This window comes from Falco punctatus (assembly GCF_963210335.1).
Source record: "Falco punctatus genome assembly, chromosome: 8".
NCBI classification, from domain to species: Eukaryota; Metazoa; Chordata; class Aves; order Falconiformes; family Falconidae; genus Falco; species Falco punctatus.
Genome location: NC_137588.1, coordinates 22,573,218 through 22,589,193, shown reverse-complemented (window position 1 = coordinate 22,589,193; position 15,976 = coordinate 22,573,218). Strand labels below are relative to the sequence as shown.

At 35.7% G+C, this 15,976-nt stretch overlaps 1 protein-coding gene across 3 annotated transcripts in view; it reads right to left on the bottom strand.

Annotated features, from left to right (window-relative positions):
- The window catches only part of LOC308068439 (sodium channel protein type 1 subunit alpha), a 182,837-nt gene that overhangs the window by 122,298 nt on the left and 44,563 nt on the right, over positions 1-15,976 (bottom strand). For 2 of the 3 annotated variants that reach the window (XM_080399066.1, XM_080399067.1), the window contains exon 24: positions 425-15,679. The exons of the other annotated variant lie outside the window; for it this stretch is intronic. In XM_080399066.1, coding sequence (XP_080255192.1) covers positions 14,496-15,679 — 1,184 coding nt within the window. In that variant the 3' untranslated portion in view covers positions 425-14,495. Of the gene's footprint in view, positions 1-424; positions 15,680-15,976 lie in introns of those variants that run through there. 3 annotated transcript variants of the gene reach the window in all.

Genomic DNA, 15,976 nt, shown 5'->3' with positions numbered 1-15,976 from the left:
AACTTTGAAGAAAAGAATTCCTGTACTGAAAGTACAATGATTGAAAGACACAATTAAGAAATTTTACATCACATATTTTAGGCTATAAAACTAGTCGCAGCAGAACACATGGAAAATAAAGCTATGTAAGCAAAAGCTACTCCTGAGTATATTTTAATTACTGTGATTAAACTTAGAGAAGCTGTAACAGTTGTCATGAAGGGACGTATTTGTACTGCTGACATAGCTTACAGCAATACACTACCAGAAAACAGTGTTTTTTAAAATTATATTAACAGAACATGAATTAAATAATAAACTGAAACTTGAAATATTAGCTGTCCACACATTGTTCATTAGTCATAAAGCATGAAAGTTCCAATATAATGCTGTTCAGTTTCCAAGTTTCCATAAATATGTTCTTGATTTTTTTTTGGGGGGGGGGTTTGTTGGTTTTTCTGCTTTGTTTTAGGTTTTGGGGTCACATGTTATGTCCTGTCCCACACCACCCCCACCACCCCCACCCTTGTTTTGTTTTTTGTTTTTTTTTTTAAATAAGCGTCAGTTTGTAACTTAGAAATTATGGTAGAGATAAATAATTCAGAAAAATATAAAATCATAATATTAGTCTATGTTTAATCTACAAGTCAGCAAGCATTTGCATAGAGGCAAAGATGGCATGGGGTTGGATTTTGAGTAGTGTGCAGCAGTCATGGAATCAGGGAATCACAGGATCATCAGAGGATGGTGAGGCAGGTTAACCAGTGATACCCAACTTCTGGCCTCTGATGAGCTGTGGGCTCAGCGGGAGCTGCTGCTTCACATCTTGCCAAAATCCTGATGATTAACAACCCCTCGCTGCTTTAAGAGGCAGCACCTTCTGGAGCCCATTGACTTTCTTCTAGTGGATTTAAATGCAACTGGGTACCATTTTAAATAAAAATTTAAATAAAAAAGCTCAACATAAATTAATTACATTTTGAGAATTTTGATGAATATTATCTTTGTTGATATGAAAAATATCTATTTTGGTAAAATGAATTTAATACACAAAGTGAAGTTCAGTGGAGATAAAAATGGAAATTTCATCCGTATTACAGAAGTGCAACATTACTAATTTTAGTTAACATTTTTTGTTTTTAAGAACAGATTATGTCAGAGGTATAGACTATCGTAAACTGGACATGCACAGTTTTGAGTCTGACCTACATTGCCATTTTGACTAGGCTACCATGGGGTGTAAATCCTGATTTTTAATTCTCTTAATACAGATACTTTCCTGTTTCCTTTGTAATTTTATTTCTCCTCTAGGAGGGAAGGAAAACATCAAGGTTTCAACTTGAGGAACCACCAAGAGATAACCAAAGCCATAGTTTCACAAATTCCAAATAAGTACCCAAGGGCATTGCTTGCTACTGTCCATCTCCTTTTTGTCTTACCACAAGTATTTGTATGGCCATATAGTGAATTGAAGAGTGAAATTATCTAGCTTAAACTTTTTTTTTAACTGAGTTTTTAGTTCTCCAATCTAGTCTGCTGTAGGGCAACACAAATGGTGTGCTAACCTACGTAAAAGGGAAGGGCAGGGCTTCTTCTTTCACTTATGTTGCCAGCTTATGGTAGTTAAATATGTTTGTGAAACTATGGCCTGATTTAGACCTATTTGACAATTAGTAAGTATGAGACACTTTCAAAGGTGTCAGCTGTTGAAGCGTTACTGAAACAAAAATCACAGTGAGTCACCAACACCAGATCTTACTCACCAAAGAGCTCTCAAGAATTTTAAGGAGGGAAAGAGAAAGCCACAGATAAATGAAATACAATTGTAATTTCTTTTAAGTGGATGTATGATACCCAGCTTGATAAAAGTTATGGCTGTCCGCATTGCTTATACTATATTCACACTGAATCAGGAGATTCAAGATAAATGCATTACATTTCAGGGAAGGAAACTGGAATACTGGAAAATAATTCGATGTAAGTCTATAAAGCAAGAGAATAATTTTGCATTGATAATACGCAAAGAATGATGTTTTCTTCCTAAATCAATCAACTTCAGGAAAATTCACTTATTTGGTAAGATTTGATCCTAACTTCTGTGTTCCATTCTCTGTCTAGCAGCTGTGTTAACAAGTCCCTTATATAAGCCCTGGACACTAGAAGTACCTACCAGCACTGTAACAAATTCAAACCCACCTTGACAAGGCTTTCCCAGAATGCCTTCAAGCGTGTTGGGAAGGAACTCCTAAATTGACAGTGTATCCCAACAGAATTCCCAGCTGATTAGAATATTCTTCAGTTATATTGGAATATAAATGTCCCCATGTTTTTAATCGGCTTTGAAAGGCCAGAACAATTCCAGAGTTTCTAAAAGTATTAGGAAGACAGTGCTGATAAAACCAGTGAGGTGACCCAACTCCTCTGCTAGCTAAGAACAACTAAGATTAAGAAAGGGTAGTGATATGGAATGCTAACTGAAATACACTGCACTATCTGTGACAATAATAATTAATCATGATGTGTCAGTTTAATTGGCAGTAATAGACAAGATTATTTTAGACAAATTTGCAGTAAACCCCTCAATACATAAATTGATCAGATGCAGCCAGAAATTCCTAAGCATGCATGTTTATAAATACAAAGAGAGCTGTGAAATTGCTTAATACCCCTTATCCTAAAGAATCCCATCACTGAAATCAAGTTGAAAACTTCCTATTTTCAGTGGACGATATTACATCATTTTTCTTAATGCTAAATTAAACAGTGGATTGCCTATAATACCAATCATAAACCAGATCAGCTAATTCAGTCTGTGACAGTCTGGAACAGAAGTTACTGACCTGCTTCATTGTTCCTTCCCTTTGCCTTTATCCCTTCTCTGTCCACCTCGTGGTTGACCTTTCTGAACTGCGTTGCTTCTCTTCCTTTCCATCTCTTCCCTTATTTCCCTCACTTCACACCCTGGTAAACTGTAAAGGGTAGAAAACCGTGATGGAGAAACCCAACCTCATCCACAACAGCTTGCCAGTTCTGCACTTGCGGTTTCCACCACAGGCTGCAATATGGACTCGTTAACTGTGGTGCTTTCACAAACAGACGCATTGAAGGATTAAGATGCTGTGCTGTTTGTAGTGTGCTACAAGACAGAATTTTCTACCTGCTCAGTAACTACCATGAGTTATCCAGTGCACCTGCAGCGAACGTGCTGGAAAGAATCAGCAATAGACCGGTCGGTCTCTCACCCAGGGAGTCAGCTGGCTAGATCAGCTTAGTAATACATTTGGTAGCTTTTTGGCTTTAAAGGTGCCAGGTTTCTCACCACCAGAACGGCCAGCTGCCAGTGATCTCCAAGGAAGGTTTTCCAGACCAGTTTCTCAGCCGCACGCAAGACTAGAAATTTAGGTTAGGCTCCGACAGATTCTACTCTTCAATTTTTTTAAAGATACTTCGAGCTGTAGAGATTAGCAAGATTTAGAAAAGTCATTAGACACCATGAGAAAACATCTAGTGTTAGAGTTCATCGCTGAAACTGCCCTGACATTTAACTATACTCTTGAAACTGTTAAGAAAATGCAGTCAGACCTAAAGAAACTCTCACAAGGTTATGAATAAACCCCCTACTTTCCAAAACTCCTTATCACTTTCATCAGAAAGGACTTGTTTTAAAAGGATAAAACCAATTTACCTATATGATAAGAGTAAGTACAAGCAGGAAGTTGGTTATTGGTCTATAAGTATGAACAATTATCTGTTTCTGCTTACAGATAAACAGAGTATTTCAAGGTAGTATTTTTGTTATGTTTCATAGTGTTTTAAAATCACTTCTAGAGTGTCTTCTATCCCCATGAGGAAGGGCTGAGTACTGTGCATCTGCTTTTTGAGGAATACATATGCAAAACCATAGTTTTATGTGGAATACAATTATCTACAAACCCTAAAAGACTTAAACTTTCTTTAATTTATTTTTCTAAATAACAATGCCTCTTTCTTCCTCTCTAACATTTATTCTAACTGCTGCTGAAGTCTATTTGCTAATGAGGTTACCTACCACCATTTGCTGGTGCTTTCATATGTGAAATAACTGCTACAGCTGATCCAATTACTCTTCAGCTACATTGAACCATCTGCTGCAATAAATTGATTTCTGGTCTTCCTGTTTGAAAGGCAACTCTTCTCTCTTCCAGACTGGGAATAGAGCAGGAAGGAGAAGGAAAGGAGACAGAGACTGCATTATACTCTACTAAAGCTGTGTTAAAGTCAGAAGGGAAAAGAACCTATGTCTAGAAGAACAACTGTAGGCTCTTAGATATGGCATTAAAGGCAAATGTATTGACCCCTTCCTAGCAAATGGGTGCTATGTGTATTTTTAAACTGTTAAAAAAATTTTCAACTTAGGCATGCATCTATTCAGTAATTCATTACCTGTGGAGAGGAGTAGTATCAAGGAAGATAGAGAACCTACATTAAATAATTTAATCTATTGTGTGGTTCAATTACAGTTGGCCTTCTAATATATCTTTTCACTGGACTTGATATCCTAAAACAAAACCTGGGGACTAAGAAAGAATTTGAGCACCTGATAAGTGATTTGAGATGCAGCATGCTGTGGTACACCAACTCCCACTTTCTCCAAAAACAGACTACTCATTAAGCATTTGAACAAAAAGTGCTATACTTGTTTGAACTCCTTGTTCAACCAAAGGGACATGCATTTCAAATGCATCTCACCTACACAAACAGAAATTTAAAGCAGAAGTCTATGAGAAAATTCATATTGAGAGTGACACCCTTTAGACTGGATTCTTACACAGGACCCTGAAGACTGCTTTTGGGTTTTGCTTTTGGGTGTTAAAATACTTTAAAATATTTCCTTTACTAGCATTTTGAATCTTACACTGCCTATGCACAGCTGATGCCCTTGCCTTTATAGGTGAAGTACTTCCATAAAAGTGAGAATGAATTTCTGAATTCCTAACTTTTAAACTTTGTTACATAAGTATACCTGAACCTCATGAGAAGTTTTAATATTAGTTTTGTTCAAGCATCTCCATTTCTCCTGGAATTTAGAGGTCGTTGTCCTCTAAAAATTTCTACTACTCTGAGATAAGGGAGAGAAATAACATGTCAACAGATTGTATTTTAACGTTTCCCCAGTTTTTACTTTTTTAGGGAGAAAAAAAAAAAAAGTTTTCACATATTCTTCCTCTACATTTGTTATGAAGGTACAGGCATCAGGTCCTCAAAAACATCTCAGTATAGTTACTATTTTGAGCTCCCTAACTAACCTTATCTTAGACCTGGCTTCCCGGGCTTCAGGGAGATCTTTTTTAAACATTCAGACGTTTCCAGTACATATGTACAACAGTAAAAGATAAAAGTCAGGAAACTAAGCAAGACAGCAGGACAGGCTGTATACATAATCCAGTATCTAACTGATGTGATGACAACACACAGATTGTCTTAGTCTTGACCATCACAGACAGCGCAGTGTCAAAATCAACTGTTGGTAAAAGCCAACATACCTTAATATTAAAGAAATATTATTGAAACAAATATTAGCAAAACTAGAATATATAAAAGTAATAAACACCTCCTTCCACGATGTGGCAAATAAGTCTATGCCCTGAAAAGTTACTGATAAAAATTTTGAGAAGAGGCATTGATTAAAAAAATTAAATTCCTTATCTAGATCTCAGTCATCGGTTGTTGGAAGAATAACAGTGACAACTGGAGATATTAGAAAAAGAACAGTTGAGCTTCTGTACGCCTTTACTGACTATTTTTTTTAGGAAGAGGCAGTTCTAAAATACTGCCTTGGAAAGACGGGTCTCATGTACTTGAAGTAATGGCTTTCTCTTCTTACATTATCAGAGAATTGACAATAAATCAGGAAAGTACACTGAACTCAAACTATTAGAGATGCTATATTTTATGCAGCAAACCTATGGATTTTAATGATTTATAATCTTGCAGAAATCCACATTTTATATACAAGAACAGGAAGTCTTAATACAAGAAAATCTTTAAAGCAGGGTTATTTTTTTGTTTTACAGCAATGTTGGTAACCTAAACCAACTAAATTCTCCCAATATTTGGCAGTTTAAAATTAATTTTTTTAAAAAAATTCTATTATTTACTCACAAAATAGGCATAGTATTGTTTTTAATTAATCTGGGTTATCATGCTAATGACATGGCAATCTAACATTGGTAGTCCAGTTGTTGGTCCAGGTGTTGGACTACTAATTGCCAGTAGACTTGACAGCAGTTAGAAGGGTTTATTTACATTCTTTTTTTTTTTTTTCTTTCCATACAGAAAGATCCACCAAATATTATTAATGCTTGCCCTATTTCACAAAAATCATGTCATTTCCAATAGCTGGTATTTCCAATATGCCAATTGTTGTCTTCCAGCAATTCAAACTGTGAACAGAAAAAGCAATGTATAGATACTCTAATATTGATTCTAATCATCATAAATAATATTAAACAACTGAATTATAGTGACTTATGTTTAACATTAGGTGCAGAAAAAAATGCCACAAAAATGTTTTTTTGATTAGAGAGTAATTTATATTCACTATTGGACTCTGAAATCCTTCCTGTCCATTCCTCTACTGACCACACATGGCTTCCTTCCAGTGCCTTGAACCCCTGGGGTTATACAAAATGATATTATTATTATTGTTACACTTTTTAATATAAATAACGTTTCAGAGGCATGGCTCTTGGATGCACTTCTAATGAAATCCTCTTAAATTCATTTTTTAAAGACTTCCCCATGCACTGTTTACCTTAAGATTATAACCCTTACTTATCTTTAGCAAAATAATAATGCAAAATCATTAACGTCTTTTACATGTTTCAAATCAAAGATGAGCAATGATGGCATATGTTGCCAGTCTTTGTTTGGCAAAGCTGTCTTGAGAGAAATTAATGTCCTTCTCCAATATTGTGCTTTTGAAGGCATGTCTCGTACTCTCTTAGACAATGCAATAAGGAAGTAACCCTTTTACCATAAGGTAAAGACTAAGAATAATTTTGTTAAACTACATAGCTGGGACAGAGAAAGTAAAATACCTCTCTTTTAGGAAATCCATAATTGGAAAAGAGTTAGGTCAGTATGGGTTTGATTTAAATTCTGCAGAAAGCTGATGTACAAGGCCCATGGTTTTTAGTAGTTTTCAATGTGGATATAGCATTTGAAGTGGATACACTGAGAAATTAGTTTTCTTTTTCATGTATCATCAAAATCATATGGCCACTGCTGCTGACACTGCTTACCTGTTCTTCCTTGAGACTTCCACAAATATACTCCCATGAGAACAATGATGAAAATGGAGTCAGAGCTGGTTGAGTAATCACAGCTTTGAAGAACAGTGGGGTTTTGTTGTTTTTTTGTTTGTAATTCAGAGGAGAAAAAAAATTGATAATGAATTTTTAAAAGAAATTCATTCCCACCTCTTCGGTCTGAATTGTCACGTGACATCTTCATGTCAGGCAGAGGAATTAATAGTGGAGCAGGGAGAGAGAAACTGGAGTGCAAGTAGGTAGCGAGTTAACATGAAAAAGTTGATCCTTTTTTTCTTAAGAAAATCGAGATTTTTTTACACTCTAAAATTATTAAAGACGGTTATATAATAATAGATATTAATAAATAGGGTACATAGAAATATACATGTTTTGAAAATTAACAGATGCGTAAAGCATTTTTATGATTCTAGGTTTTAGTATGAAGCTTTCTCTCTGACCACAGAAGCAACACAGATTCACTCATTCCAAGACAACCATCTCTAATCACACTTGGCTGAAGATTTTTCTCACTGCCATTTTCTTCGGTACAATCTTTTAGTTTTACAGTGCATCAACTTCCAATTAACTTCTATAAAAGATTTTATATTAATAACCTTTCAGTAATATCTGCACTGTAATTTCCTATCTTGTCAGTTCTTTCATGTACCTTTTGAAATTTACTGTGTTTAAAGCTCTCCCTATATGGGGTAAATTCAATTGTGAAATAAAGGTTTTAATCCTAAAATACAAGTAGAAAAATCATGTTAAGATCTTATTATGTTTTCTCCATATCTGCCATTGGTTACTGTCTTGTCAAGACAACCATTCTCACTTCCTTGTTCTTTCTATTTTCATACAAAAGTAACACAATTCTAAAGGATTGTTACAGCATAGCAGATAAATGAAATTTCAAGTACATGCTTTTCAAGTAGTTGAGAAAACAAGAGCAGTAAAGCTGGTGAGTAGACAGCATTCTTGAGCATCACTCCCCAAAGAGTTTTTTTCTTGGATGTACATGCAGCTCCAGACAGAGCTATCAGGAGCCTGCATTTATCTGCCCACCTATTCAGCACCACATAAATCACATCCAATTTCCAATCTTATACAGTTAGAGCATGAGCAGCTGCCTTCCATCTATATAAATAAATATGTAATTGGCAACAATGCTGCATGAACCTTTATACATCACATTTGACAGCCATCAAGGCCATCAAGAAGTTAAGACAAGAGAAAGGTTTTAGGGGTTCACAATGCCCGTTATTGGAAAGGGTATTTTGCTTGCCTGAGACCATGAGCATGAATCATTGCTGGCACAGTTCAGCTTGCCTTATACAGTGGATGCAGATGCAGTTTTTGCTAAACATTATATACAGATACTAATGCAAGTACTGCTGCAGAATATGGGCATAAAGCTACTGTATAGTTTGGCAATCAAAAAGTACCACATGACTGGGGTTGCTATGGTATCTGCTAGCATGACATTTTTATAAAGCGATACTGCAAATAGCAATAAAGCAAGTAATTCTCTGGCCATTTGTTAATATGAACGTTACAGATACTTACTACTTTGAAAATGAAAACAGCTTATTACATTCTGTTTAGATTACATTTTCTGAAAAATATTGTTTTTTGTAATCAGCTGTCAGATTCTACAAAGATTAAGATTGCTGTTAAAGAGAAAGTAACATGCTTTTTTAAGACAATAGGAAATGTAAGTGCAGAGAATGTCTGGCACTCCTGGGTTTGATTGTTATAAATTGTTTACGAAGTGTCATTCCTTATTTTCAACAAAAGCTTTTCTTGCAGCAGAGATCATGTGTGTGCTTCAGCATGCAATTTTCCCTCTCTGGAGGGATGAGAATGTGCCGCAGTTTACTTTGCTTGGGTTACACTGCAGTATCTCTCTGTCTCTCTCCTCTCCCCCCCTTTTTTTTTTGGGTTTTTTTTTTTTTGGTTTGGTTCGGTTTGGGTTTTTTTTTGTTTTTTAAGGCAAGAACTAGGCTATGTCTGTTTCACTGTGCAAATTGTCCCACTGATCAACAAGGAAAAATAAAATATGCTAAGTAACAGAGACTGCATGCTGTATCACATAGATAAAACGTAGCTGTGCTCAAGAGAATGAAAGAGATGGGTACCATCCCCCACTGAAAATGATGTTGCTAATGCAGAGATTTGATCCATTAAATATTCCTACACTGCAGATATTTCAGATTATTTCTCTTAATGCACTATAAAGCTAGATAAGCCTTCTTGAATATATACTATAGAATGAATATTGTAAGAAATTTCTACATCAAAAAAATCCTATTGCATTTTTTAATAATACTTCATGTTATTTACAGGTGTTTGCCATGAAAATGAGACAGATACTTTTACATGCAATTCTTTTAGAAGACTGGGGCTTTTAGAAGATAGGTGCACTGTGGGATTAAATAAATAATGCCTATTAATAAAAAGTAAAGCCAAAGCTGCCTATGTATCTGTGCTATCCCCAGTGTATCAGCACTCTTCAGCTGTATTTTAGTAAGCTCAGGTAAGTGTGGCAACCAGTGTGGTGTCAGCTCTGGATATAGGGCCACATGCCCTACAGGGTACAGAACCTAAATCAAAAACCTGCTGGTCCAGTCATAACAGAATTATCAAAGCAACTATCTTTACACAACAATTATCATGTTGTAGCTGCATTAGTTCACTAGAACCAAAACCAAGCATAAAATCTACAAATCCTCTAAAAAGCTATAAGCTATCCCCTGTGCCTGTGACTACAATTTGTATTTCTTGACTCTTTCTGTGGCTGAAGACATCAGGCATAGTGTCACCATCGTCTGGCGGGTGCTTGTGCCCTCTGCTGGGTGCACTCAGGCTTAACGATTTATTGTAAATGCTATGCTGTTAACAGCTAGAGAAGAGATGCTCTTTTACTGACTCTGAGGTACTTATGGTACTCAGCAACACACATTTCCACTTAAAAGTAAAACCACCAACCTCTGGAACATATTTCAGGCCTCTACAAAAAAAGCAAATAAGCAATATCCTATCTCTTCCCCCTGCCATCTTCCCCTTATATATATATATATATATATATTTTTTTTTACAATGTGAGTCATTTTGTATGCCAGCTGCAGGAAAAGTCTTGTCCTTAGAAGTGAAACAGAGTTTTGTTTCAGAGTTGAGCAAGGCTGAGATTTAAAAAACAAACAGAACTTTCTCCTTTTTATGTCCTAATATAGTGGGGCTTTTCTAGGGGGAGGTGAGTGGGTGGGAGAGTGGGGATGTTGATAGCATCTTCACAAAATAAAGTACATTCCTGGGTGGATATGAGTAAGGAAATTCCATTTATGTGAAAATTTTAAGGGAGACTTTCTTATTAATTTTTAATTCTTTGTGAACTAGTAGAGTAAGAAAGTGCAGTTCTAGAAGTTTTGCTTAATGCTTTACATACTCATATATGACTGACCCATTATGCTGAAATATCTGTCTTATATTTTATACCTCTATGTTAAGGAAGAAGACTGCAAGTCAACTGTCTTTCACAAAGGCAAGTAACTTCCAGGTACACTGGAATACTTTAAAAGAAATATAAAACAATGCAAGTTTATTCAAATAGATAAACCTGCAAATGTATTACTCTTTTTGCAAAGGACCAAAAAGTTTAGAATTTTAGTCAACAAAAATGGAGAGTGACTTCAGTTGGATCATGGTTTCAACAAACATAACTTTAACAATAATAGAGATTTTATAGGGTAAAATGATTTTATAGATGACATTATACACTTCTGCACACTACTAAATGTGTGGAAAAGTTATTACAACCACATTTCATGCTTATTCCACACAGAATTTTTAGGTTAACTACCCATCTGTCCAACACTGACTTAAAACAATTTGGTTCTTCAAATTCAATTCAAAAGCATGACCAAGATTTTTTAAGCATTTACATTATTACTTTGTGCAATTATTATTAGCAACTAAAACCTTAGAACAATAACTATTCTGGATTGCAAAAGAAAAAATGTTTTAATTCAAATCAGATACTGTTACTAAAAACGTACACATTGTACTTCAAAGCACACCAACAGTTGAGGTTTTTTTTCCCGTTAGCTATATTGGCCCAAGTATACAGCAGCTGCTCTTCACAAGAGAAATGATAATGGGGGAAAAAAAAGCATTACTCCATGCACAGATTCACCTGCACACACCCTGCTTGCCACCTGTATGTAGTAACCTCTTGCTAGGGACCATGCCCTTTAGGCTCTGTCAAGGCAGCAGTTGCCTGAAGACAGCTGTGGGGCGGTCATTTACACCTCTAATCAGTCTTTTTCCCTTCTCTGGGCAAGCATGGATTTCTTGAGGGGGAATGGGATTAAAGTGACTCTGTTATCTTCCTGTGGGGCTATTTTGGTGACAGATCCCAGACCACCCAACCCAGGGTGAGCAGCGTCTGCTGGATCTGCTGCTCAGCAAGGATGTGGAGACATCCTCCCTTGGACTTGGCCACCATAGGACACCACTGGAGCTCTTCCTGGAAAACTCGTAAAAATCTGATAAAAACTCACATAGTTGGAATGGAATACTTTTCTGAATTCTAGAAAAACTCCTCTGGTCAGGACAACAAAAGCATTTCATTTCATCTGGACGGTGACAAGTTGATATTGATCGAAGTCATAAAGCAACATGATCTAGATGTCTAAAACACATAGCCTCATTGCTAAAGTGGTTCCCCCTTAATTTTACCAACAATTACTTGTTGAATCTGTATAAATTTTATGCAATAAAAACACAAAGACTAAAACAAGTACATAAAAAGGTTATTTTTATTCTTTTGCATTGTTAGCAATGTAGTTATTTTCGGTAAAACAACTTCCTGCATGCAGTTCATCAGTACACTATCAGCCAATAGTTTCTATAAAAGCAGGAGCCCATCCATATCCTAGTCCTTTTGTATGAAATGCAAGGTATTCCACTGTCCACTGCCCAAGTTCACTATTCATTCTCATGAAGAAAGATTATGAATAACAAGAAAAGCAGACAGTGTGAGACTAACACTGGGGAAAAGCAACGTTTCTATGACTAAGATTACCCTGAAAACTGACAGACCAGGTAATAATTTCAAAAGAAACCCTTCTATCTTGTTTCACATACAAAGACCTACCTTCTGATCAGAAAAACAACTGTACTGTCCATTTCTTTTAAAATTATTCCTTATTAAAATATGTTTAATATAATTAGCAGAAACTTGCAATTACCAATTTATATCCTATCTTAGGTTTCCCAACAGTAAAGTGTCACAAATAGCAATAAAAATTACTGGCAAGATGAAGATATGTGTAGTTTTTTATAGTAAGTATAAAATGTTATAAAATAATTTTCAAAATAACAATAATAGATCAATAGCTATAGATTATAAAAGTTTTTTTCTAGTCCCACATTTTAAGCAATATATTTGTACTGTGTAGTCTCGTTATTTACTGCATATTTGCTGATTACAAAAATCAAACAATAAAATCTATAATAGCAGCAAACTATTGCTTACTGGTATGAGGAATGATGGTCTTGTCGAACAGTTGTTTTCTTTTTATCACTCACATGTCTTCCCATCTTAGACTTTAATAGCTGTAGGATAATAGCAGCAAGCATGCATCAGTTAAAGCTTCCCAATTATTTGGAGTATTACAGAATATATCATATTATCTATTGAAATGGTATAAGCTACACTTACTAGGGTACATAAGTGATGCAATAAATACAGTACTTAAGTCATTGTATCTTTGTTCAAACAGGTACCACTGCATAAAACAACTGATTAAATAACAGAGGACATTTTACCTACATATAGAGTGTCAGCCTTGATGACAAAAAAAGTAATCTAAACCACAAAGCAGGACAAAACTGATTTAAGCGTATCCTTTGGGTCATCTCAGCTTTCTACAGCAGATTGCTTTACATACAGTGGAAACCTGACTAAAGTGCCATGGGGGCATCAAAACCAACTCTGATGTACATATTTTGTGTGTCTGGCAAGGCCCATCGTTCCAAAGTATGGGAATTAAAGTCTGAGGTATACATTAAGGTAGTATTTGTCCCCAAAGGTACTTTGCTATCAATTTATACGTGTAGATTTGATTGTTGTCCTAAGTGGGATAAATTGATGTGAAATAAGCGTAGAAACATACTCTGGAATGAAGTATGGAAGTTACTAATGAAATTACAGGGTTTACAGTTAAAAAAAGAAAAAAAAACAACAAAAAGACTACCACTTTTTTATTTCAGTAACTCCACGCAGGTACGATTTGGCATTCATAACTTTTCTCTGAAAAGAGCTGTTTCAATCTCTCAGGAATTATGAGATATATTTGGACTTCGAAAGAAACTATGTTTTTTTCATGGTTTCGTGTTTGTCAAAACCGGAGTTGTGTGTGTCTTATCATTTATTTAAATCACTGTATCTGAAATGGATTTTATAATAAATTAATAATTACTAAAAAGTATTAAACATAAGTAAATTAAAACCAAGAGACTAAACTAACAACCTCTTTTCTGTGAAAGTTATTCCCTTGTTTTGTTTTCTGATAAATATTCTATCCGTACTCTGTTCTTTTTTATCACTTGCTGTTGATTTGACCTAGATCCTGAGATTCAATAATCTGGAATCTTGATTTTCTGCTTTTAGAAGTGGCTTGAAGAGAACTATGTTGACATTATGATGCCTTAATTACATATTCCTGGCACCTGTTCCTCTGCAAGAGGAATTGAGGTGTTTGGTTTTTTGTTTTTTTTTTTTTTTTTTTTTTCTCAGCACAGCAGAATTACAAATAGCAGTATGTGAATTAGAGCAAATGAGATCACAAAAAAATTGACACACAGAGAACATCCATATGAGATGAAACGTACACAGTGGATTCACTTATTCCACAAAAATACAGACTTATTACGACTGGTAATTTTGCACTCCATTAAGGGTTCCTACAGTCCAAGTAGAAATTATGTGTCTCATCTCCATTAGTGCCAGCTGATAATAAACATTACTCTTCTGCAAGGTTGTTTCCCTGTTACAGACTGAGTTTGCTAGTGAAGGGTCTTTGTCTTGGTACAGGCACTGACTGTAGCAGTGAGGAAATATGTGAAAACTTGTAATTTTGGCATATTCCTCCAATAAGAGTGCTATTGATAAAAATGCCATTGTCTCAGGCTTGTGAACATTCATCACAGACAGCTCTTTGTATTTTACTTTTTATTTCTTTTTCTGTCTTTCCCTTTGTCTTCTTTTTCTGATTCGTCATCTTCATATTTTTCTTTTTCTGGTTTTGTTACACTGTCATAAGAAGGCGGAGATGTGGAGGATGAAGACATATTTATTTTCTCTGGAGGTGACTTTTCACTTAGTTTACCAATAATCATATCTTCTTTGCTAAGCAGATCAACCCCATCTTTCCGATACATAAATGAAAGTTTCTTTACTGACTGTCTTAGAAGATGACGTCTATAAGCCCGCTGAATAATGACAGCAGATACCTCCTCCTGTTTTCGTTTTAATGTGGTTGTAATTGGTTCATAGGAGACTTTAGAAGGATTGGCTGCCATAAACCGATCTTCCATCTGTATTCTGAGGGCATCCATCTCATCACTTTCCCCCAAAACACGCTTTGTGAAAGCAAACAAGATGTCAAGGCAGTGAATTCTGTCACCGCTTACCATGGGCAGATCCATTGCAATAAGCTGAAGCATGTTTGGTTTGGGTATATTAAGAGGAGGATCCAGAGAAGCTGCAAAATCAGACAGTTTACTATATTCTATGAATTGTGTTGCATCTGGATCATATTTTTCCCAGACTTCATAGAACATCTCAAAGTCATCCTCACTCAAGGGTTCAGCGCTTTCTTCAGTAGCAACACCAAAGTTCTCCAAAATCACAGCAATGTACATGTTCACCACTACCAGGAACGATATGATAATGTAGCTGACGAAGAAGAAAATCCCAACGGAAGGGTTGCCGCAGTCGCCTTTAACAGAGCTCCCCGGGTGAGTTTTGTTAGGGTTACAGTCTGGCTCCCCACTGTTAAGAATTGGGGCTAGCAAACCATCCCAGCCAGCAGACGTGGTAATTTGAAAGAGGCATATTATGCTGTTGCCAAAGGTTTCAAAGTTGAACATGTCATCTATACCAGCTTCCTTCTTGACATAGGCAAAGTTGGACATGCCAAATATCGCATAGATAAACATGACCAGGAAGAGCAGCAGGCCAATGTTGAACAAAGCAGGAAGCGACATCATCAAAGCAAAAAGCAGAGTGCGGATTCCCTTAGCGCCTTTAATGAGACGCAGGATTCGACCGATTCTGGCAAGTCGTACGACTCTGAACAAAGTGGGGGACACAAAGTACTTTTCAATCACCTTAGCTAGAAACATACCTAAAGAAGAAGTGAAAATAAAATTAAAAGGGTAATATTTTATCACAGATTACATTTTTCACTACAAAATACTAATTAAGAACAACTCTACCTGTGGAATTAGTAGCAATTATAATTGGAGATAAATTTTATCTGCTATGGGTAATTTTAGCTTTTCTCCTACTACTCAGGAAAAAAAGAAGGAGTATTAAAACTGATATAGAATTATTAAGAAAGTTACTACTCTAAAGTATGCTTTTCATTTCCTAAACCATCAGGAGAAATTAAGTATCTCCTCTAATCTGCAAAATTTGACAG